The sequence below is a fragment of the Ambystoma mexicanum genome, chromosome 11, assembly GCF_040938575.1.
Source record: "Ambystoma mexicanum isolate Mex_15411 chromosome 11, UKY_AmexF1_1, whole genome shotgun sequence".
NCBI classification, from domain to species: Eukaryota; Metazoa; Chordata; class Amphibia; order Caudata; family Ambystomatidae; genus Ambystoma; species Ambystoma mexicanum.
In genome coordinates, this window is record NC_090934.1 from 876785384 (window position 1) to 876810075 (window position 24692).

The 24692-nt window shown below is 43.7% G+C and overlaps 1 protein-coding gene across 1 annotated transcript in view; it reads left to right on the top strand.

The window, feature by feature from the left end:
• The window catches only part of TH (tyrosine hydroxylase), a 414235-nt gene that overhangs the window by 212090 nt on the left and 177453 nt on the right, over positions 1–24692 (top strand). Inside the window, exons 3-5 of the mRNA XM_069623939.1 lie at positions 5207–5387; positions 10693–10781; positions 10866–10933. Coding sequence (XP_069480040.1) covers positions 5207–5387; positions 10693–10781; positions 10866–10933 — 338 coding nt within the window. The remainder of the gene's footprint in view (positions 1–5206; positions 5388–10692; positions 10782–10865; positions 10934–24692) is intronic.

Here is a 24692-nt window from a genome sequence, read left to right on the forward strand (position 1 = left end):
GGTAATAATATGTGTAAATATGTGCTATGTCAAGCACTTTGAATCAACGCACTATATCAATATTAAAATTATGACTTTCGTTTTAATGTTTCCCGAGAAATTGGCAATTCCATTTCTAACAATATCATATCAGTGTGCCATCAGAACATTTTCTCATGCCACTTTCACATGGCCCAGGGAACCTTTATATTATTTTTTTAAAAATTAGCCCATTTGTTTGGGCTTTTGTAATACAATCAGGTTTCTCTGTGAAGCTCCTGACCCCTGGCTGTCCATGCCATTTTCCCACTGTCACTGAACCATGATACCATCTGGACGTCCCGTTGTCCTAGAATACGACCCCATTGCACTTTGACATTTCCCCATTTCACTTTCATCCAGACCCAACACGTTTGTTTTACATGTTAACATAGTCCCCAGAATTTGAGCTCATGACATTTGTTCATAGCCTCAATAGATTACCTCATACTTCCTTCTCCTTGCACCTAGCAGATTGACTGACTCAGAACACATTGACATTTCACCAGGACATTGTTTCAGCCACTTTCATGTTTCCCCAAGAACATTAATCCATGCGATTTAGATATTTTCTCCAAAATATTGCCATTAGTTTCAAATTACCCAAGAAGATTTCTCTATGCCATTTTGGCAATGGGCAGAAGATTACCCACTGTACCTCTCAAATTGCCCAGTGCCACATTAACCAAGACAACTGCACTGTGCCACATCCACAATCCCCCAGGATCACACCCTGCTGCTTTCACAGTGCTTTCAGAACATTGTCCCATTCTACTTTCAAATCTCCCCAGATCACTGCAATATGCCACTTTCACAATGCCTCTGACAATTGCTCCATACCATTTTCTCGCTGCTCCAGAACTTTGCTCTATGCCACATTCACCCTGGCCCTAGAATATTGACACATGCCTTGTAAACTTGACCCTGAGCGTACCCTTGCCACTTTCACATTTCCCCCAGAATATAACCAATCCCCTTTTTGGTTTGCAAAGAACATTGCCGTTTGGCATTGTCACATTGCCTCAAGAGTAGTACTCAGAATCAGAAGAAGTGGTTGTTCCGAGGGGCAATGATCGGTAAGAAAATTGTTTTGCGGAACTGGAAGTCGGTATTGACTCTGAATATTGAGACGTGGTTGACTGAAATGCATGACTTGGCGGCTATGGAGAGGACACTTTACAGAAGGGAAGGGAAATTGGTTTTATTTGAGAACATTTGGGGTAAATTTAATTTCGTCAGCTATACTAGACTTGGTGTTGTACTTATGTAAATAGGGGCTGGGGGAGGTGACTGGGGATGTGGTGAATTAGGCTGGGGGCTATGTGTGGTTATATGCTTCAATGTAATTAGTTGTTTTAAAAAAAAATGTGTTTTGATGGTTTCAAGTACTTTAAATGTCTTATGGAGTGTATTGTAATGTATGTGATTTTATAGTTTTGTAAATAAAGTTTCCAAAAAAAAAAAAGAGTAGTACTGCTTACTACTTTCACCTTTCCCCTAGAACACTGAACCACACACAGCTGTAACCTTGCCCTCAGAAAATTACACAATGCCACTTTTACACTTCCCTCAGAACATTGCCTGTGCTACTTTCATATTGCCTCAGAACATCGCCTTCTGCCACTTTCCCATTTCCCTTAGATAAATCCCATGACACTTTGCATTGCCCCAAGAACACCCTTCCATGCGAATTTCTAAATAGCACACAGAAACTTAGCCTATTCCACTTCAGATGGCCACCGAAAATCATAATATGACCCCCTTGCACTTCTATATTTCTTATTTTAAAAAAAAGCATGTTATGTGTCTATAAAATAGCTACTGACCCCAAAAAAAATCAAAGAGGTCTTTGCAGCGGTAAATTAGCTTTTTTAACAAATCTATTGTTTCCACCATTGCTCCATCTGAAAGGCTGGCTGAACATTTGGCCTCTCACTTTACAGTGAAGATTGAACAAATCTGACCTGAGATAAACCATACTAACCTAAGTGAGGCACAGCCACAGTCGGGACACAGACAACAGAACACCTAAGTCCATGAATTCTTTGACTCATTTACTGAACAATACAACCAAGACATCAACCTCATTTTGGCATCTGATAAAGGTTACGGGTCTCCCTTTGATTTAATACCACCCACCATTGCCTGTGATATAAGCCCAGCTCTCCCGGACAAGATTGTGTCTCTCTTTTACGCTTCCCTATCCATTGGTACTGTCCCTGATGCCTGGAAATGCTCAGTCATTATACCACTCTAAAAGAAGCCTTCTTTGGAGCCCACAGACTTGCCTATCTATCACCCTATATCCCAACTTCATTTCGTTTATTGAAACAATTGGAGAGGGATGTTGTTACCTAGCTCCAAAATGTTGTGGAAACTTCAAATGTTATAGAAAGTGCCCAGCTAGTGTTTTTTAGGCGTCTACCTCAAACCTCGACCATTGAAGATGGAAAGAAGATAAACGTTAAACAGGCGCTTTAATAATACTTGACTGATTGGTGGCATTTGACACGGTCAACCACCAAATACTACTTGAGAGGCTGCGTAAACTGGGAATCAAACGTACTGTGTTGAATTGGATCAAATGTTTTGTGGGGGAACAAACTCAACCAGCACACCTGGGTTCATTTCTCACACAAACTCGATGCCTGAAATGTGGTGTCCCCCAGGGTTCAGCATTGTCACCTCTCCTTTGTAAAGTGTACCTTAGCCCTTTATTGGATGTTCTACACCAATCTGGTGTAACCTTTTTAATTTATGCAGATGATACACGGATTTTCCTGGACCTTAATAAAGGAAATTACAATCATAATGTTAAGATGAGAGTCTTCTTGCCATCAAAGTCTGGAGGGATCTAAACTTTCTAAAAATAAATCCAGACAAAACTGAAATTCTGACATTAGATGAAAAACCCAACACATGTACACCATTATGTTGGCCAAGTACTTTTGGACAATGCCCCAACCTAAATTCAGAGGTCTAGCAAGCTAACCTTGAATATCGAGAGGCAGCTGTAACAAAGACTTTTTACTTTATGATTAAGAAAATTAAAAAAGACATTATCTCGCATTTCCACAACATAACCTATTTAACATAAACTTAACTACAATATTTATCTATGCCACTTAACGGTGGCCTCAGAATGCTGCCCTTTGTGCAGTACCCTGACGACCCCCACACATATGTGCATACTTACAGACACCCCCCACACAATCACACAAATAGGGACCCTGCTACCAAGCACAACAGGTACAACGTCCTTTCATCACGGGACGTTTTTTGCGTTTTTTTTACTGCAAATCTTTTAATGAAAAATCCATCAAATTTTATTTTGGGGGTTAGAAAATTATATATATGGGATGTGGGTGTTTGGGAATAGATGAAAACTGAAAGGGAATGGGGGTTTGGGGGGAACCCCCCCAAAAAAACAATTTTATGGGTTTTTTTCATTAAAATATTTGCAGTAAAAAAACCCACGAAAAAACATCCCACAATGAAATGACATGGAACCGCACAACATTGGTGGAGAAGTGTGATGTGCCTGAGCCTGCTTCTGCAACAGAAACATTATCCTCACTCAAAGATTAAGTAGTTCTTAACGTAGTCTCTGGATCCCAAAATGTAAGAAAAATAATTCTGTTTGGGTTGTCTTGAAGTTACAAGAAACTATCAGAAGCCATCAAAGCCTCAGTGTATTGTAGAGCTTGCAGAACAATGTTGAGTTGAGCATTAGGACAGGGGTGACAATCCAATTGGAACTAATATAAACACTGCAGCATGAACATGTCCTTTTGCAGAGTAATATCTACTCCCATCCATCAATGCATAACCTATGCATATTAAATTGTGTTGGAAATATACCTGTGTCCTGCATCTTCTCAAGTTATGATTCCCCACTTGCTAACTATGTAGCAGCCTCTCAAGAGGATCACATGATCACCTGCTCAATTCACCAGCTTCTACATTTAGGATATCATAAACAGTGCACAAAGGAAGGTGGGTGCCATTGCCCCATGCCCAGCACAAGAGCTCCCTGACTGTCTGGCAAAGTGTCCAGGGGTGAGTTCACCTGTTTGTTTACAGAAAGAATGGCCTTGGCATTTCCTACATTTGAACAAGACACACATCAGTGGTAGCCCGCTATTGTTACTTGTCTATTTCTCCATGTTGATATAGATGATAGCAGTAATTTCCAGAGAAAGGGTTTTAGTATGCTACACGACTCTTGTGAGTCTTGACGTGCTTTTCTGTTTACATTGCTGTGGATTGTCGGTGTAAAACAGAGGCTCCTTGTTCTTCACAACATAGAGGAGTTCTTGAAACATGAGAAACATTTCCATCAGCTGCACACAGAGGTCTATGTGCCCCGTTCCAAGTATGATGGTAAAAACGGCAGTAAAGTGGCAGTACATTTGTTGCCGCCACTTTACCGCTGCATTACTGCACCACCATACTACGAGTTTGACATTAGGTAGGAAGATTTGCTTCCAGCTGAAAGTTGGAGGTAAATCTTCCTTCTTACTGCCAAAAATCGTCAGATTTACAGAATGGTAATTCCATCTGCAGTATATCCACCAGAAATCTCCATGGAGTGTCCAATCGACTCCCAAAAGGGGAATTTGCACCACTTGCAATCCCACGGTAACTCCATGGGACCAAGTGGCAGGAATAGTAATTGAGTCTGACAGCAATTTGGCGGATTAATCACTGAATTGTCACCCATATCGTAATGATGCCAATTGTGTGTATGTGGTGAAATGGGCATGTAAGGCAAACAACGGGTCCAGAAAGTAGTTTTTGAACATACATATTGTGCTCATTTTCACCGGGACACCAAAACGCCAATCCAGAATGAGCATTAAGGGCCGCTGAAAAGAGGGTTTCTTATTTCCAAAGAGTTACGGCAGAATTAGGTAGAGACTAAAATGTCCCTGAATGGTGGTTTCTCTGATCGACTCAAGATGGTGCTTCAGGTCTTCATGAGTTCGCAATTTTGGGGGATTAGTTACAAGTTATTTTTATAAGGTAGCAGTGTGCCTGTTCATTGGTGGTCGACTAGGGAACGTCAACACACTTGTTTACAGAGCTAACGTACAGCCAGGTATGAATATTGCCTAAGATTGCTGTCTATGGGACTCTGTGTTGACCTGCAGTCTATTTCTGCTCTTTGACCTGTTTCCCTATGCAGACATTTGAAGCAAAAATCCAGCATCTGGAGTCACGTCTGTGTAAAAAAGCCCCCAGTGCTTCAGTGGTGACAGACCTTGAGTACTTGGTCCGCTGTGAGATACACAGCTCGGACCTCGGCACGATGGTGAGCTCAGTGAAAAGGGTGTGCGAGGATCTCAGAAGCACCAAAGAAGATAAAGGTAAGAGCCCTGGGTTAACACCCTGACTTTATCCTTCTCCTGGTCTGGTTGCTTGATTTCCTTTCCTGCACACCAGCTTGCTCAATAGCCCTTAGTTACTGCAATGCACCACCTCGCCCTGTCTTTTTCTGTTCAGCCCTCTGTTTAATATGATATGATGTGGCATTTATAACGCACCTGTACACTATTGTTTCTAGGTGCAACAAGACAAGGAGGGGGAAACACGGGAAATAACAATCTTACTAGGCCTTGTGTCATTCAGATCGCGCAAGTGCAGGGAGAAGTGCCAGGGGCGAGGGGATTAGGGAAATGCTGTTAACTGCAAGTGCAGCCAGCGGGTGGCTCATAAGTGCAGAGAGAAGGGGCTGTAGTGTTGCAGATGCAGACCTTTAAGTGCTGGAGGCAGTGCTAGGGCACTGGACATGCAAGAGCCTGGGCACAAGTTCAGAAGGTGACCAGGTGACCAGTGCGTGGAGCAGTCAGGTGCATCAGCAAGGGAGAGGAAGACAGAAAGCAGAAGCGAAAAGGAAGGTCTTGAGTTGCTTCCGGAACCATAGGGGGTTCTGCTCAAGTTTGAGAGAGGCAAGAAGGCTGTTCCAGAGGGAGGCCCCAGCCGAGGACATAGAACTGCCCCCAACTCTTTGCTTGGAGAAGTGTCTGACCCTCAGAGAGATGGATGAGCGGAGAGCTCGAAAAGGAAGATGTTTTGGAAGAGGAAGTTGGAGGTAGAGAGGTCCCAGGCCCCAAAAAGCCATGTGGACAAAGCACAGGGTCTTGAAGTTGATCATTGCAGCCACTGGGAGCAAGTTTAGAGATTTCAGAGCTGGAAAGATACGATCCCTGAGCTTGAGGCCAAGGAGAAGTCTTACAGTCCTGTTCTGGATAAGTTGTAAAGGTCAAAGAGTAGAGGCAGGAAGATTTAGAAACAGGCTTTTGAAATAGTCCAGTTTAGAGAGGACCAGAGCTCTTGAGACTGTGAGCTTCTGGGGGAATAATCCTAAAGCCTTTAGGCTAAGCCTAAAGCTAATCCCTAAGGGTCATCATAATCACTATAATCAATATAATCTCTTCAACAAATCAATGCCATGATGCATTGACTGAGTACTATATTCAAAAAGTGCAGCAAGGCAAGGCTGCCCTGTTATCACTACGACACTTGAAATTCTTCATAAAACTTCACTTTTCCCTTTACCTTCTGTCACCACCTGATGAGTTAACAGTAACACCCGAGTAACATTAAGTATCACTGAACAACTGCAGACTTTACAAGAATATTCAGCACAGCACAAGGGTTTTTGTCAATATGTAAACCTCACCTCATTAACTTTTAGCAGGTATGACAGCACCACTAGGAATACATTATGGAACAGACGACCTCTGACAGCAGAAATAAAGGACACACCAGTTTTCAGCTGACATTGGTAAGGAGGGCCAATTAGCTCAATTATGCCTTATAAGGGATGATAGATGAAAGTAAGTTTAAGTGAATCCTCTATTTATTTATACAGATCCTCATTTAGCTAAGGTCTTCTCTACATCCTTCTATTCATAGCACCTCGAAGGATATCCACAGACACAATATCCACTGGACACCAAAATCTCCTTCAGCCTCTTTAAATTGGCTGATCTCTGAATACTCATAGAAAAGACAAAAGCCCCAAAAGATATCCTTGCTCTACCCAAGCCTCGAAGAAAGGCAGATTTGTGGGCTATCCTCAGGTAGAGCTGAAAGTGATGGGATGTGAAATATCAGGACTCAGAGTAATAAGCTTTGCCAAATGAAATCTGACCATTACTCCCCCTCTCCTCTTTATCTTTTTCTTCTGGGAAGGAATACCAAAGCAACACAAACTATTATAAAGTGAATTTATGAGCTTTGAAATAACTGATCTGGCCAGCCAGATATATATGGAGCAAGTTGTGGGGCGAGAGGTGATTAACAGAGAGGAGAAGTGGCGGGAGTGCAGAACAGAGAAGATGGTCAGTTCAGTGAGGAAAGTGAATGAGGGGCCAGGCATCAAAGAGAAGCAGAGTTGCCAGAAAAGTTGCAGAACAAAGAGTGTCACTTGAGATCAAAAATGGAGGAGGTGAAGTGGGGATTATGTGCAGATGGAGAAGATGAGGAGACAAAGACTGAGTTGGGGCAGAAATTAGAGTAAGCCTAGAGGTGATGGAGACCAAATGATAAGAAGTGGCGATAGCAGGATTAACCCATTGGGGACATTGAGTGTTTATGACTCTGAAATGAGAAATACTGACTTATGGGACTTAAAGAAACAGTGCACACTGGAAAACTAGGTCCAAGTTGCCAGATTGCTCAGGTAAGAGACTAAGTGAAGTATCATCGTACACTGTGAATTGTATTCCAGATTCCCAGATTCTGCTGAGAAAGATATTGAATGGTAGAACATTGCCTTCTGGAACATCCAACTTCTGAGATTCCCATGGGAATGAGCATGAGTAGATAATTATTGTCTTCTGGAAATTGAAGTCCAAGTTCCAGGATTCCCCAGCGAAATTATCTGTGGAGAATGATACAATGAGAAATAAATTCCAAGTTCATAGATTTCTGCGAGAAATAGACTGAGCAGGGAATCCGTGCCTTCTGGAAATTGAAGGCCAAGCTTTCATATGCTTTGGAAAAAAAGAGATTGAGAACTGAATTACAAATCCCCAAATTCCTCTGAGAAAAAGATTGACTGGAGGATCATTGCCTTATGGGTATTTCGGTCCAAGTTCCCAGACTCCCTGTGCATGAGACTAGAGTAAAGAATCATTGACTTCTAAGATCCAAGCCCAATTTCACATATCCTCTGAGGATGGGACTGAGTGGAGAGTCATTGCATGCTGGGAGTTGAAGTCCAGGTTCATTGTTTCCTCTGAGATTGAGTGGAGAGTAATGGCATGCTGAAATTGAAGTCAAAATTCATAATCATACCTAGAGCAGAGGTTAAAAAGATGGTGGCACTGACCATACTATCGGACAACCTTAGTTCTAACCTTTCATATTTTATGTTATATAACATCATTTTTGCAACACCAGAGGTAATGGTCGAAGTGGGCGGGAGCGGTTGGGAGTGGTTGGTTGCAGTGTTCCTCTACTCTATATAATAAATATTTACTGTTCCTATACTTTTATATTAAAAAGAAACTGAATCGGAATGGTTTCGTTTTAAAATAAAAGTGTAGGAAGAAATGGAAACTTGCACTTTCCCTTAAACAGAGGCACGTGTTTTTGGAGGTTTGTAGTGTGCGTGGGAGGGGGAGTGGCAATGAATGTGGTTTGTGAGGAGCGGGGGCAGTCCAGTAGGGAACATAGTTCCACTACTTGTTTTCGTACACTTCGACCACTGACCAGAGGTGATCAGAATAAAGTTCCTATGAATTGTAGATCCTGCAATGGAGAAGAGAGTATTCAAGACACTTTAGGAGCAGACCCATTCCTTGAAGTTTCTAGACTGCTTTACAAATGTGTCACTTGATTTTTGTGGGAATGAAGCTTATATCATCCAATAGTCCAAGTACGGGTGGAAAAGGATACCATTGCCTTGAAGGAGACCCACACTGGGAGTCCTGATCATTGATAACATTCATGGACCCGACTTCAGCCTGAAAGGTATAACCTTTAAACTGTTGCTTCTCCTCTGTACAGCAAAGCAAAGAAAGCCATGATGAGGAGGCCAAAAAGCAATGTACAGATATGTGTGCTGCATATCTAGAGAATGCAGAAAGCACTCTTGGTTCACCTGCAGAATTCCCTAGTGGAGCCTAGGCCATTTAAAATGTAATGTCAGGAATAAACGTCTTTACCCACTTCAGGTGCAGAGCAAGGTGCCAGTCCTCTGATTCATTGGGACTAGTAAAAGGATGGGCAATAAACTGTGCTCTTTATCCATTACTGCAACCAGGATGAAAGCCTCTTTCTCTGACAACTGGTGGATTCCTTTAGGAGGAGATTTCGCTTGTTCAGGTCCTAGGGAAGAAGATTTCCCAGAACTCCTGCATTTGGATGGATAGAAGAGAATTCAGTTTAATAGATTCTGGTGATGATTCTGTTGCAAGCATCTGAAATCCTGGCTCTGCGGGCATCCGTGACATGTGACAGTAAAGAACGCAACTCATTGAGAAAGAGGAGAGGGCTGGAGAGTCCCTTCTGCAAGAGCAATCGAGGAGGCCTAACACCCAATTTCCTGTGATTGTCAGGAGTCAGGCCTGGTCACAGGATCATAGGTTAAGGCATGGTGATGTCATTCATATGTTTCCTTCATGACTTCATCAATTTGTTCACCGAACAGACTCCGCCCCAAAAAGGGATGTTTCAGAAGGCATGTATGTTGGGAAACCAGAGATTTCATCTGTGCAAGACAGCTGCTCTTGATGGCAGGGCTGTAATACTGACTTTGTTAAAGGACAGGGACTGATATTCGTTACAGCTTCCTCTGAAATATTTCAACAAGAGAAGCCATTCCATTGTTCCCCTATGGAAGAGAGTATAGCTTGGAAAACTTTACACACATGTACGCAACTGGAGAATGCCCCTGGGGGGGTAGCGATGCGTGGTATAAATCAACATAACATAACATAACATAACACATAATTAGCTGTATGAGCTACAGACAAAGGAACTAAAACACATCCTGTGAAAGAGTTCCTTCAGAGCAGTGCCCAAGTCAGTTTCAGTAGACTCTAAAAGGAATAGCATATACCCAATCAAATCAAGTCGCTTTGGGTCGACTCGTACAGAAGTAACAGGCTCCCTCCAAGTATCCACTCCCTCCAAGTCGATCCACCTGTTTGGTGCAGTAATCCTCTGCCTACTGAGGGCTCAAGTGAGGCCAAACTCCTTCTCAGGCGGTACACGTGATGCCAGGAAACCTCAGCAGACTGTGAGTTTAGTTTAAGATCAACTGGTTCCCAACAGATATTCATGAGGGTACACTAGTCCTCAGCAGACAAAGCGCTCAAGTGAGCTCAAAACCACTTCTCAGCAGGCATGCATAATGTACAGTACATCTCAGCAGACAGTGGACTGAGTAGAGGATGAACTAATCCTCATCAGGTACACACAGGGTACAGTGGTACTCAGAAGACCGAGGGCTCAATTGAGGTTGCTGTAGTTCTCAGTGGGTAGAATAGAGGGTGCGATAGTTATCAGAAGCCCTAAGCTAGAGGAAAATGGTTCCCACCCGTTATAAAGGAGTGGCACAGAAGAATACTCTCACACGCTGTTGTGTTGGCCTCATCCTTCGGGAGGGAGTGGTGGCTAGTTGTGCATTCTTATTTTCTGATTTTCTTTTTTTCTCAGTTCACTGGTTTCCCAAACGAATTTCCGAGTTGGACAAGTGCCACCACCTGGTCACCAAGTACGACCCGGACATGGATTTGGACCACCCGGTGAGTTTTTATTCCACTTTAACCATTCCTTTCTTTTTCAGTCTTTTCTTCCCCACCCTCTTCACTCTCCCTCTGTTTTTACAGGGCTTTTCTGACCAGGAGTACAGGAAAAGAAGGAAGATGATCACAGATATTGCCTTCAACTATAAACAGTAAGATGTTACAAATATTCTTTCCCATCACATACCAACCTGGACAAACAGGAGCCAGTAGAGCCTTTTTGGGTTGCCTGTAAAATGGACTGACATTGCCAGCTCAGAGATCACCTGTTGGCCTGATATGACCTGGCATATTTCAGCAGTTCCCTGAAAGCCTGTGCAGTTGAAAGGGAGAGGCCAACTTCCTCTAAAAAGAAAGTATAAGCCGAAACTGCGTGACCAGAGTTTTTGCCCTCATGTGGCCAAGCTGTCTCAAGCAGACTTACGCATGTATCTTAAATATGCTATTTCGTAACTTTGTCACAGAGGCCTACAACCTCTAAACGATTTACTTCCTTAGCCAACATCTAATAGGTCACTTCCGTGGCTGAGTTATATTTCACGAATCGTTCACATATTTGAAGTCTAATGTACGCTGTGTAAAACATTTGCAACTGCCTACTAGCCATCCTCATCGGCTTTTCAGCAACACACTGCTTAGGGCTCAAAGCGAATTGCAAGGAGGCAGCGACTCTTTGGCCTGCTCAATAAGAAGATGGAGGGGCCTTCTCTAAGATCCTAATCCCGCCCCCACACCACCTTGCCCCGTCTATGATAAGCTGCCACCAAGCCAGGCGGTTCTTTTATCTAAGCCAGATCTCCAGGTGTGGTGTATACATGTGTGGAAAGCATGCCGGTTTCAGGGTGAGCGAAATACCCTCTTCCTTTTTGAAGAGAGACTCCTGAAAAATAAGAGGTGAGATATGCAGTGAGAAGCTCCTCACACTTCTCCTACATGCAGGATTGTAGGTCATCTCTGGGGAATGGGAGTTTTTCCCGCAGTACATTTTGTTGAAGGAGAATTTGTCACATTTCTTACAGTGGATGTTCCCACATATATATGGGGGATGGATTTAGGGGAATAATAAATGTAAGGGAAGACGGCGGATCTCTCCCCCCGCATATTTATGCAGCAAAATCCCACTGTCAAAAAAAAAAGAAAATTCAATGAAGTCTCCTTCGAGGAAATGTATTCGAGGAAATCAACCTAAACTATCTCTTGTACACAAGACAGAATATTGCGAATCTGCACGTTTTCTTAAAAAAATGGCTTCGGTTTAGGAACAAGATATGTTCAATTGTGAGCAAATAACAGAATGATGTTTGAAATCTATTTTCGCGGTCGGGGTAGTGCATTAACCAATATGCCAGTGGAAGACTGTGTTCTCTCAGCCATCCGAACTCCTCACCTGGATGTAAGTCATTATTTGTTGGCCTTCCTCATCAGCCCCCTTTCCACTTACCCCTCCCCAGCTCCCATGGAAACACGCACCCAGGTCCCCACTCTCCCTAGCCATCCCGCTTACCTGTCCTCTCCAGGGACGATCCATAATGACCTCCCAAACATCTTCCTTGCCATCCTGGATATACAAAAGGAACGTATTCCCTTCTCCATCTGCCATGATGGCAAGCACCTTTATTTGAATTTTTCTAAAGTGGAAATTGGGCATGCACAATGAGTGCAGAGTCCATTTCTAATTAAAAAGAAGTATTTGAACCCTGGATGGAGCCCTGAGTGTGGAAAGAGATCTCCCCCGCATACTCGGGTGTACAGGGCTGGTAAAGGCTCATGCCAGCTCTGTAGTTGCATGAACACGAGAATGATCACAATAAAGGGCAAAATGAGCAGGGATTCTGGCCCCTCCCTTTACCAAAACCTGCCTCGATGGATCCCGCTCTTGACAGGAAAATGTCCCAGTAGGCCACTGGGCATAGCACCTGAGCTTGTTAGCGGGAAGCTTGAGGTATCTCCCAGCCTGCTACCCAACATACCAAGGAAGGTGAAGTGGGGGACTATGGTTCTCAAATTTCAAGTTACCCTCCGACTGACCCTTAAGTTCCTGCCTCCGATGAACCTTAGCAGGTTATGGTAAAGACTGAGCTTCCACACACTCCCGTTCCCTCATCTGCCCTTTTACTTCTTCTGCCAACTCCCAGATGCTTGTTTGTTCCTCATGGACACCAATGTATCTTGAGAATGAGCGAGGCAATGAGAGAGAGAATGAGGGAGAGAGAGAGAGAAGGAGAGAGTGTGAGAGAGAGAGAGAGAGAGAAGAGAAGAGAGGTAGGTGCCATTGGGATCTACAGAAATGGGACTGGTCTGCAAATGGCCTGGGGAAGGAGGGCCGGGTTGCAGGTTGTTTTTCCTTGCAAAGCCTACTTTCACCATCCCCAACTAACAACATCTCCACATGCAAACCCCCTCCCCAAAGATGGCCACCACAGGCCTAACCGTTAGTACATCAACACTAAGCGAGCCACAACTAAGCTCTACTGTTTAGCCCCGTTACATTCTTCCATATCAGCGGCCATCCAGACCCAAAGCACTCTAGTCTCTCAGATCTTGAACTCTTCTCAGTGGATAACGTACTCCCATGTTCATCAGCCAAACCCATAGAAAGCAGACTGGCAATCAGGAGCCGGCTACTTTCCCGACCTGCCCCCAACAACACCACAGAATTTGCATTTGTGTTTCCAACTTTCCCACTAATCAACGTCCCCACCCACATGTTCTCTTACAGAGCCAAGCACAGGAAGGCCGCCAACAGTGGCAGAAGGGTGCTATACACGACAACTTCCATTACATATGGCCCTCATCAGAGTTGGGCTGGAGCCCTTAAATGCGGTGGTAACGGTATTACCGCCGCATTTAAGGGCAGGCCCTATCACGAGTTGGGCGCTAATCCGGCTGTTTTACCTCCAGCTTTTTTCTGGAGGTGAAAATACCTGTTTTTGGCTGTATTAGCCCGCAGTATTAGAACCGAAAATTCCCCATTGGATCCAATGGACCCAATCCGAAATGGTGATTTAACGTTAAGGCCCAACCCGTGATCCGGTGGTAATACCACCGGACCGGTCGGTGCTAGGGCTATTACAGTCGGCAGTATTACAGCCGGGAACACAGCCCAACTCGTGATGAGGCCCATATGTTTTAATCAAAGCAACAGGTCAGCAATAACCGTGTGAGCATTCAGCACCATCAGAGATCGTGTAAGAACTAGGTTGAATGTGCTTCCATAAACTTCTTAGTGCGAGTTGGCACCTGTACATGATATTAGCCTTTGATGAGCAACATATCAACGCATGCCCGACAGGCAACTGAACATTAGTAGGCAAATGGCTCCTCGTCTAAAGCAGTGCTATAAGTGGAACCAACCTTCATTTCTATTGTCACTTCCTCTTGATCTCTTTCCCCGACTGGGAATGAATAGATGTGGCACACAGTGTAAGACCATGTTAAGAGTCAGCTGTGACCCCCACCCCATATGTTGTCATGTATTCCTGATGTTTTGAGAGGGTGCTGGCACTACCACCCATTGCCTGTGTATTGTATAGAGATAAACACACATCTCTATCTCTGAGGGGGAAAATTGCTCACATGCCAAACCCATGACCATGGGTTCATGTTGACATTATTACAAAGAACATATATGATGTTTGGTATACATTTATTTAGGAGAGGTCACAGCGTTTGGCTGGATGAACACCATTGTAAAACAGTTTGGGGATGTTCTATTTATTTGATATGGAAGTTCAGGAAAGCACCCTTTGCATGAACACAGTGTTGTAGGATGATCTCATGAAATTAATGTACTTCCCCAGGGAAAGGTCCACCGTGGTCAAATTTCAGGTAACTATTGTAAAACGTATCAAATTGATGACCCATCAGATAACACGTGATGTTCCTTTACCTCTCAATTAAGGTACACTTGTTCTGCAGGCCAGAGAACACAAAGTCTAAATTACACTTTGGGTGCGTTTCACTGGGACTACCCCCCAGTTGTAGCCAGAGAAGGCACACCTATCAATGGACCCTGCAGTAACGCCTGATTCACAGATGCCAGCTTCATTTCGGTGGGAATTTTACTATGTGCTCCAATATTTCCTGGCGGCGTAAGAAGGAAGTGGTTGGATCTGCTCACGCCTTTAAACACTTGTGTATAGGCGCGTTATAAATGCCATATCTTATCGTATAATGGCTGATGCCACTTGTTTGCTCTTTAAAATAAGGGGCACTCATGGCTGAAAATTGCTGACTTCAAGAGCGGCAGCAGATACTCATCTCTGGTTCACTAGAAGGGGGAACTGCTCCTACAAACTATGCTTTCTTGCCAGCACCCCTAATGCAGAGCTGAGAATAGCCATCTCCTCATGGCCATGTGTTACTGTGGACACTCCCTATTCTGAACACCCACATCAGTCTTATGAAGACTACTTAATCTTGAAATAGTTACCTGTTGTAAAGAAAATATTGTTTCATGGCACCCAACCGATTTGCCACCCTTCAAGAGTGGAGAGCCCTGCAAACCTCCCCTCTGTACAAAGGCCTTATCTATGCAGTACCCATGACTAGGTGTTTGGGTCTGGCATCTTTTTGTAATGCCTTAATAAGAAAAGATTTCAACTTGGCTGTTGCCAAAAGTATCGTCTTGCAGGACCTAGTCACAGGGATAGAGAACCCTTTTTGCTATGATTCTGCACCGCGGGTAAATGTGTGGTCTAACATAGCATCTGGTGCTGTCAGGGACGTCATTTCACCAAAATGCCAGCGGAAGCGGATGTGACATCACATGACCCTTGACCTCTGATGAAATCACAGGAAGTGATGCCACTTGACCCCACCCCGTAGGACATCACAGGAAGCAATGGGACACAACCATTTTCCCCTTTGACAAAACAGGAAGTGGCATTGTATAGCATTGTATAGCATAGCACGGAGAAGTCTGCGTCAGAGTCAGAAGCAGCTGGGGTGAGCGAGAGCGAGTGAGAGCGAGAGCATGAGTGAGAGCGTCTCGCAGTAACACAGCGCGGCTTGACTTCTCGACCGCATTTCCTCTAACCCCGCCTCTGGGGAAAGCGGGGAAGCTAGGAGCGAGAACCAAGGAGCAAACTGCTCGTATCGGACCACGTTGTCCGAGTTTGACTGATCTGTGGACGGAGCCCTGGAGGAGGCACTGGTGACGGCAACATAAGGAGGCACAAGGAGGCTCCACGAAGGTATAGTGATACAGTAGAGGTATCGAGATACACTGGTGTATCGGTAAATCGGATTGCAGTGCGTCCTTCATACTTGTGTTTGTGGGTCCCTTGGACAACCTATTGGTTGATTGAGGGCTGGGTACACGTAAGCGACTTGCTCAGTCGGTTGTGTCTGAGGAGACTCTCCACTGGCCCCATGAGATAAGAGCTGGGACATAGAAATCTCTGTATACTGGCCTACTTGGGCAGCCAGGGGTATCTTGAAGGATATTAGTGGCAGCCCGGAGCATTAGTTCCACTTGAGGTGTGGCTGTTCTCCCTATTGAGTTGGTGGCTTCGCTCCCCCCTAGAAGGAAGAAGGGGGTGAGAAGCCAGCGGCTGAGGAGCACCTGTCTTCCCCTCGGCAACAGGCTGGTACCATCGATAGGAAAGCCCTGAGTTGCAAAGGACTTCCATCTGTTTTCTTTTTGTGGTGTACTGGGATGTGGTGAAACTTAGTAATTACTGGCAGGTTTCACTTACTCATCCCTAATTAGGGGTGGAGCCGTGCCCTAAGGAGTATTCTATCTGGATCGGTGTCTCGGGGCTAATTATCTTCAAATTAGTGAACAGAGGGCTTAAGTGCCTCTGTACCTGACACCAGTGGTGTAATATCCCGTAGATCTGAAATGCCACCAACGAAAAAGGCTCCCCATTCTATATATAATTTACGAAAACAAAAGGATTCAGCAAAAACTCAGCGTATTCCGAATGAAGAGCCAACTGTGGCAAGAACTAAGATGAACAAAAAATGAAAGAAAGCACCGCCCCCTGACCAAGGAGTCATCACAGGTTTCTTTCCGCTAAATCCTCTGCCAGAAATTAACTCAACCATAATAGAGGAAGTGGGTCCATCAGGAAACAATGGTACCACGTCTCAGAATTCCATTAATCTTGGAGACATAGATAACAACTCACTGCTCGACCTCTGCTGAAGCATACAGAGGAGCATGACCCTGGCAATGCTTATGCTATCTGGTCCCAACAAGAGTTATCATCAAGAGCCTCAACTTGATACTACCGCTAGACCATCTTGTCATTCGTTGAGCGCAAACAGGTCATCAGCATCCTGGATTTAGCTATAAACTTAACGGAGTGTGCACCTGAAAGTGAAACGGGGGCCGACAGAGGTTTATCTGTTGGAGCAGCCGCAATTTCAGAAATACAATCTTCTGTGGCGGCCCTTCAGTTCGCCCTCAAGATCTTGCTTCAAATGTCTGGGCGCATCTTGGCTAATACAAACACGATTATTGCTACTAGTAAAACTAGGAACAAAGAGATGGAGGAGGCTGATTGTAATCTATCTGAAGCTATCCATATAGCACAATAGATAGAAGAACAACCAGAGGAGGATCCTCACACTTATCCTTCAGTCAGTGAAGAGGCGTTGTATTCACGGAAACAGCGCCGATTGGCCAAAAGGGCGCAAATCAGTAAAAGGCCATGTGTTATGGCTTCACCACTTGCTGAATCTGGTCTTCCAGTAGTGCGCTCTAAAAAAGCCAAGAAAAGAGCAGCCAGGACTAAAAAAAGGATTGCCACTGTAGAAAGTCGTTTAACCAGTTGGTTGTTATCTGAAAAGGGCACTGATTCATTATTGGATGAAAATTTGGAAATCTCCATTAGCGATTCTCAATATAAGGCAGAAACTAATTTGCAGACTTCCCTTAACCCTCAATCAGTGGTGCCAATGCAGAGTGCTCCAGTGAAGACATCAGCAAATACGGGGGCCAATATGGATGGAACTTCGGGTAATCGGATCTGTCTGATAAAGAACTTGTATCGAGAAAAAGAACATAGATGGCTGTCTCGGACGGAATTTCTGGTCGGGCTCCATTCAGTCCCCCAACTAAGAGTTCTTACTTCAAATGACTTCCAGTTTGTGGAACCGCTGACGGGACCTAACCCTAATGTTACTGCAATCCATTGTAAATTTCTGTCAACGGCCCAAATGCTTAGGATACAAGGATGAAATGAAGGCAGTGGATGTTGAAATAGACACTGATCCAAACGAGGAAGATCCTAGTTGGTCTAGTTCAGTCACAGACATTTCTAATAACAAGATCTCTCTTCCCGCATTTCCCAAAGGGAATAAAATCGAACTAACTGATGTGAAGAATGTGCTAAAATGGTTGGAAGACTCGCTGCCGGATGTGCTGAGTAAACATTGAGCATTTGCAATTTATTCTTGGAACTGTCGTGGCTTTTCAAATTTATTGGATCCCAATGGCTCGATGCAAGACATCACTAAATACACATGTATATGTTTACAAGAGACTTGGGCCATGATGACACTGTTCTTAGATGGTTATATGATCCACCAGTTCTTTGCCTCGAAGGGAGAAAGCGGTAGACCCTTTGGTGGCCTGCTCATAGGGGGGCCCATGATGTAGGTTCGAGACGCATTGCAACTAAGTGTGACAGCAATTTGATTGCCGTCGAAGTTGCATATGGGAAGTCTGACAGGCTACTGCTTGTCGGTTTATACAACACCCTCGGGCTACCCTTAGAGAACAAATTCAGGATGCTCTTCATGATCTCTTGGCTAGCTGGGTGACAGACCCGGGTACTCAGCGGTGGTAGTAGTTGGAGACTTTAATTGCCACATGTCTGGGATGAGTGGTGAGTTTAACAACTTGAAACTTAAAGTCCAATGTAGTATGCTCCATACTAAAAGTGACCAAGAGGGACAAAGATGGGAGACATTTTTTGAATTTTGTGAATTCACCATGATTAATGGGAGAACGATAAGCGTTTACCCCGGTAATTACACATGGAAGAATCTAGTGAGTCATGGTACTTTGGACTATTTATTTACTTGCCCGAAAAATGACACATCTAATAAAAGACATGAAAGTCATGCCCAATGTATGGAGTGATCATGACGCCCTGTTGTGCATGTTTAATGTTGCTAGGCCTTACGCTGCACCAATGCCCCTGGGAAACTTAAAGATAAATGGGGCAGGCTCCAGAATTAGTTGGTCTGACAAAAACATAAAACAAGCAGCCGAAACGCTTGCGGCAATAGACTCATACAATTTTTCCTTATTCCTAACCATGTCCATAAACTCTATGGAGAAGTGGATAAGCACATTCTCTTATCTATATGCATCCTCCCCTGTCACTTCAATGACTAGGGATGCTGTGACGGCTCTTCCCTTCGATAGAATAATCAGAGATATCAAGAGGAAGTTAAGAGCTGAGCTTTACCATGCTAAAAATGGGAATATCTCTTTAGAGTCTTATTATGCAATAGTTAGTAAAATTATGAACAGACACTGAGCGGCAATTAAATACAGGAGAAGAACTTTGAGAACTCTAGCTTGTCAAAAATGAGTGCAAATAATATGCTCTAAAAACACACCGAGCATTTGAGCTCTCCTAGGCGAAGCAAGGGGCAATACATCTGCCCAGCAGATTAATCCTATTGGCTCTGTGGAATGGGTAAACTTTCCAGAGGCTCGTAACGCCCCCGATTGATGAACAGCCGATTCCTCTGGATATTGCTCCTCGGCCTACATCGATAGATATATCATATGTGTCAATCTTAGGTAAAATTAAGCTATTAAAATCTTCTAGAGCACCAGGACCTAATGGGCTGACAAATGTAGTCATTAAATCCCAGCCCGTCTTTTGGGCTAGTCTTCTATCTATTATGTTTAAAAAATCCTAGTAGAAGGCAACATACCTCTGTCATGGCAGATGGCCATTTTTATCCCTGTTTTTGAAAAGGGAAATCGTTTAGACCCAAAAAAACTACAGGCTGCTCTCAATGCGTGATTCGACTGCTAAAATCTTTGCTTCTCTTCTACTTGATGAATTACAAGCATGGGTGGACAAGTCCTTGATAAGTTCCAAAGTGGTTTTAGGCAAGGGTATTCTACCAACCCTTAATTTTATGGTGATGGACACCATGTGTACCAGAGCACGGAAAGTTGGCAATCCTCCTTTGTATGCATTATATGTGGACTTTAGAGCTGTGTTTGATTAGATTCTGAGAAACAGGCTTTGGATTAAGCTAGAGAACATGGGCTGCCCGGAGGGGTTGCTTTACTATCTGAGATTATTGCATTTAAATACTTCGGTTACACTTCTATTGGACTTAGAAGGGCATATGACGGACAAGGTAGTCCAGAATATGGGAGTGAAGCAAGGATGTGTCACCGCCCCTCTTATTTATAACCTTTATGTCCATGATATCCCTGAGGCAATTAATGCTGATGAAAACTGCCCACCCAGAATTGGTCTGGCGCCTTGTCCGGTATTAGCATATGCGGACGATTTGGTCATATTTGACCACACCTTTAGCGGGATCCGCACATCTGCCCAGGCTCTTTGGGAGTATGCAAATAAAAATTGTCTTAGCATTAATTTGGATAAGACACAATTAATTAAATATTCCAGCAAGACAGCTCCTCGTGTAAGCCTTAAAATACATGATGCAGTAATTACATATGCTCCCTATTACAAATATCTCGTAATCGAATTTGAACCTAGTGGAGACTATGTCACATGTAAGCGTACATGCGCCATAAGAGCGGCTCAAGTTACCGCGTTGAATTATAAATTCACCAAGACACATGGGGGTTTTACCTGGTGGGCTACTCGTCAACTATATATACGAGTCTTTTCCCCCATGGTTGTATATGGTTTGGAAGCTCTATTGCATCTAGATCTTAATTGGCTCCAGGTACTAGAAGGGACATTTTGGTGGAAGATCTTAGGCCTACCCCCCGGTGTACCAATGGCCATGATTAGGTTAGAGTTGGGGCTGATTTCCCTTAAGGCATGTCTCTTAAAGAAAAGGGCTATCTCTTACTTAAAGATGTGGTCCGGCACTAAGAACTTATTGTTGGAAGCTATTTACCAGGAAACACCCAGGAAGCATACTACCTGCTTATTGAAAACTGCTATGGATAAATTCTTTGCAGAGATTAATTGGTCACCTAGAGCAGGGATTTATTCTGAAGAAATACAAAAGGATTTAGTAAAACGCATCAAATGGTGGGACTGGTTGGTGAATTACGCCGATCTGAATACATTTAAAACGTACCAATTCGTCCAATATAGATCTTATACGTTTAAGAAGCTCCAGGGCTATCTTGACCTTTGCCCTTCACAGAGGCTTAGACTGTTTATACTGTTATTAAGATTTGCCCAGCTTCCCACCTTGACAGTGACAGGACCTGTAAATAAGGTATCTTTGGAAGAAAGGTCTTGCCGTCATTGTAAAGATCCTACAATCTTAGAATCAGCTAGACATCTACTGACTAAATGCCACATAATCCCTAACCCTATTGAGTATTATCTGGGCAAATATGCTCACAATAGGGAAACAATTGGGGAAATGTCTTCCTGGTTGTAGTGCACTAATACAAGGAATATGCACCTATTAACCACTCTCTATAATATCTGGCTAAGGATTGAAAATAAATTAAGCATCTCACTATGAGGGTTGGGATACATGATGATTGGTTCCCCTGTCACTTGGAGAGTTACTGGTTAGAACCTGTGTAAAATGAATGGAACCATTGCTGAGCATGTTCTTGTCATTGCTCATAGGCTAATCAGTAAGATCCAGACAGTGTGTTTAAGTTGCTAGGCAGTGCTATGGATTGGTCAGAGTTAATGTACAGGCTGGAAAATTGCTCCCTATGACAGTTTGATGTCTATTTTTGGAATTTGTGATATATTTTGTTTTGCCTTATTAGCTGTGTTATTCATAAATGGTCTTATATTTTATTTTTATTTTTTAAATGTGTATGATTCTAATCAACTATTAAGATTTTGTTTTGTTGAGTCATTTGCATTTGACTATTTTAAAATGAAATCAAATTTTAGGTATTTTTTTGTTTATATGTATTAATTCTATGTATTATATGTAAAGTTTGTAAACTAAACTATATCACATTGTAAATAAATAAATAGCATTGTTTCTAAGTACACTATGAACAATATGGTTACAATATCACTGTAACGTGATATACATTTCATGCAAGAATGGATTAATATATGTATCGGCAGAAAAAAAAACATGCTGTAACTGCAACTTGCGATCAGCAAAATTCATATTCCGAAAGTGATGCTTATTCTACTCAAAATGCTTTTTGGAGGATTGTGTCCGCATTGTAAGTCAGAGACTCTCCCACTGAAATCTGCCTAAAATAAATCTTTAATGAGTCTAGCAATTATTGTTCAGAATTCCAGAAATACAAATTATTTGTTATTCCTATTCTTTCTTATTTAGGGTCACTACTCAAAGTGTTACACTTGTGGAACCCCCTGTTTTTTGAAGAAGCCTGAAGAAGAAAGCCAGCCCCTCTAAAAAACAAAGAGGCACATGCCATTGGCCATAACCCAGGAGATTCAATTTGTTAAAAAAAAACATATTACTTTCTTTTAATTTTTAGGGGCAGCAAGGGAGATCACAGGGGTAGCAAGGGAGACATCGGGGGTCGCAAGTGCAACCCGGGCGACCCCTAAATGATGTCCCTGGGTGCTGTCCCAGTGCACCTGGGAGTCTCGTGGGAGGATAGCACTGGGGCACCGCTCTTGTCTTGGAAGCAAGACAAAGCAGAGCAATACAGGTTCGAATTCTGGTCCCTCACTTAGAGACTGGTCTCCGGTATTGAGCATGTTATAAAAGATGAATTAATTACACCCGTCCCTGAGACTTTGGAGCTAAAACAAACCCCATTGGTTTACATTTTTGGCTTCTGTAGGTTGGGAATTGTTTGTACCCAACTGAGACCCTTACAACCTTGTATCCAGCCCATACATTGTTGCTCTTTTGAATACATTGCCTAATGTGTGCCAGAGACCACAGGTAGTCAGGGCAGCGGCAGAGAAATCTTGAGATGCTACCTCCTATAACAGTGCATTAAAGTTGATGTCAGGTAGGGCAAAGCGGTCATGTCAGCTGCAGCAGACTGACTCTAAGTGAAAACACTTGAAAGCAGAGATATTGGGCCTCATTACACGGTAGGCGCTAAGGGATTACCGGTACCGGTAAGGTCACCGGTGCCGGTAATCCCTTAGCGCCCTACTACGAGGTCCCTCAGCGGGTCCCTTCCTTAACGCCTGGTCTGAGCAGGCGTTAAGGACGGGACCCGCTAAGGGACTTCAGAGCTATTAACGGTACTGCAAATTGCGGTACCCGTTATTAGCTCTTTCCCCATTCCCATTGAGCCCTATGGGGGCTCGAATGGGAATGGGGAATGGTATTTGGCATGGGGACTTACCAGGTCCTCCAGGGTCGGAATGACCCGGTAAGTCCCCATACCGCCTACCCGGACCCGGTATGCGGTAAGGGAGTAGCCATGCCGCAAATAGCGGCATGGTTACCTCCTACGGTGTAATGAGGCCCATTGAGTTGCAAGGTCTGATCAGGATAACAGGTGTGCTGGTGTACTATAGGTGGCCTTCAGGTAGTTATGTGGAAGCCCTTGAGCTTAAAGCCAGCAGATTCCCATTAACAGCAGGCATACAGCAGTGTCAAACATTGGTCACACTAAGGATACTGCTGTACACAAAGCAAGGTCGGACCGGGGTTAATTCACCTGGAAGAAACAAAACAGGACATCAGGAATAATACCGAAGTTTGACATATATACAAGGAAAACAAATCGTGGGTTGAGGTTACACACCCAAGCAGTCTGCTTAGTTACAGTGGCATTTGAGATTTTGAGTTGACAGTTGGGTTACATAGTATGGGTGGTGTTTTTGTAAAGACACCATACTCAGGCATTCTGCTGCTTGCAGGTTAATCATATTACAACAAACAAAAAACAAGTGGATGTAGGTACACGCAAAGTAACTGTAAATGCAGCAATGGTTCAGAAGTGCTAGTTGTTAGGAAAGATTTCCCTTAGGTACAATGTTCCCTCCATTTATGGACCCCCGAACCTTTTTGCTTTTGTTTGGCTTACCTAACCTGACTCCTCTGGGCTTTTGCTCATCTGTTATGGGGAAACCGACATGTCTTTCAGGTTGTCAGTACTGGGAAACTATGTTGCCAGAATGAATAAGGATCAGTGATCTACCTTAGACATGAAGTAGGTGGAGGGAGGATTCAGCCTCTACCCAGTAAAGTACAAGCAATGCAAGACTGACCTACCCCCATTAAACAAATCCAAGTGAAGGCCTTCTTAGGTCTCACTGGGAATTACCAACATTTCATGGCAGACTGTGGTACCATAGCTGCCCCTCTGACTGCTCTCACTACTCAGAAGAATCCCAAGAAGGTCTCTTGGTCTGAGGGGTGTGAGAAGGCTTTCAGTGGCTTAAAAGACCCTATGTGCCAGACCCCTATTCTCAGGGTTTCCGACTACAAACATGCTTTTATTGTGCAGACAGATGTCTCTGGGATAGGCGCTGTATTATCACAAGTAGATGAGAAAGGCACGGAACATCCAATTGGATTCATTAGTCACCATCCTAAGGACAGAGAGCTTCAGTGGTTCACTGTAGAGAAATAATGTTTCTCTGTCGTTTGGGTCCTAAGGAAGCTGAGGCCCTACCCCTATGGGAACCACTTCACTGTGCAAACTTACCATAAGCCTTTAAAGTGGCTAATGAATATGAAGGGAGAGAATCCGAAGTTGCTCAGGTGGTCCATAAGCCTGCAAGGGTTTGACTTCACCATTGAGCAGAGACCAGGTGTCCAACATAGCAACACTGATGGGTTGTCCCGAAT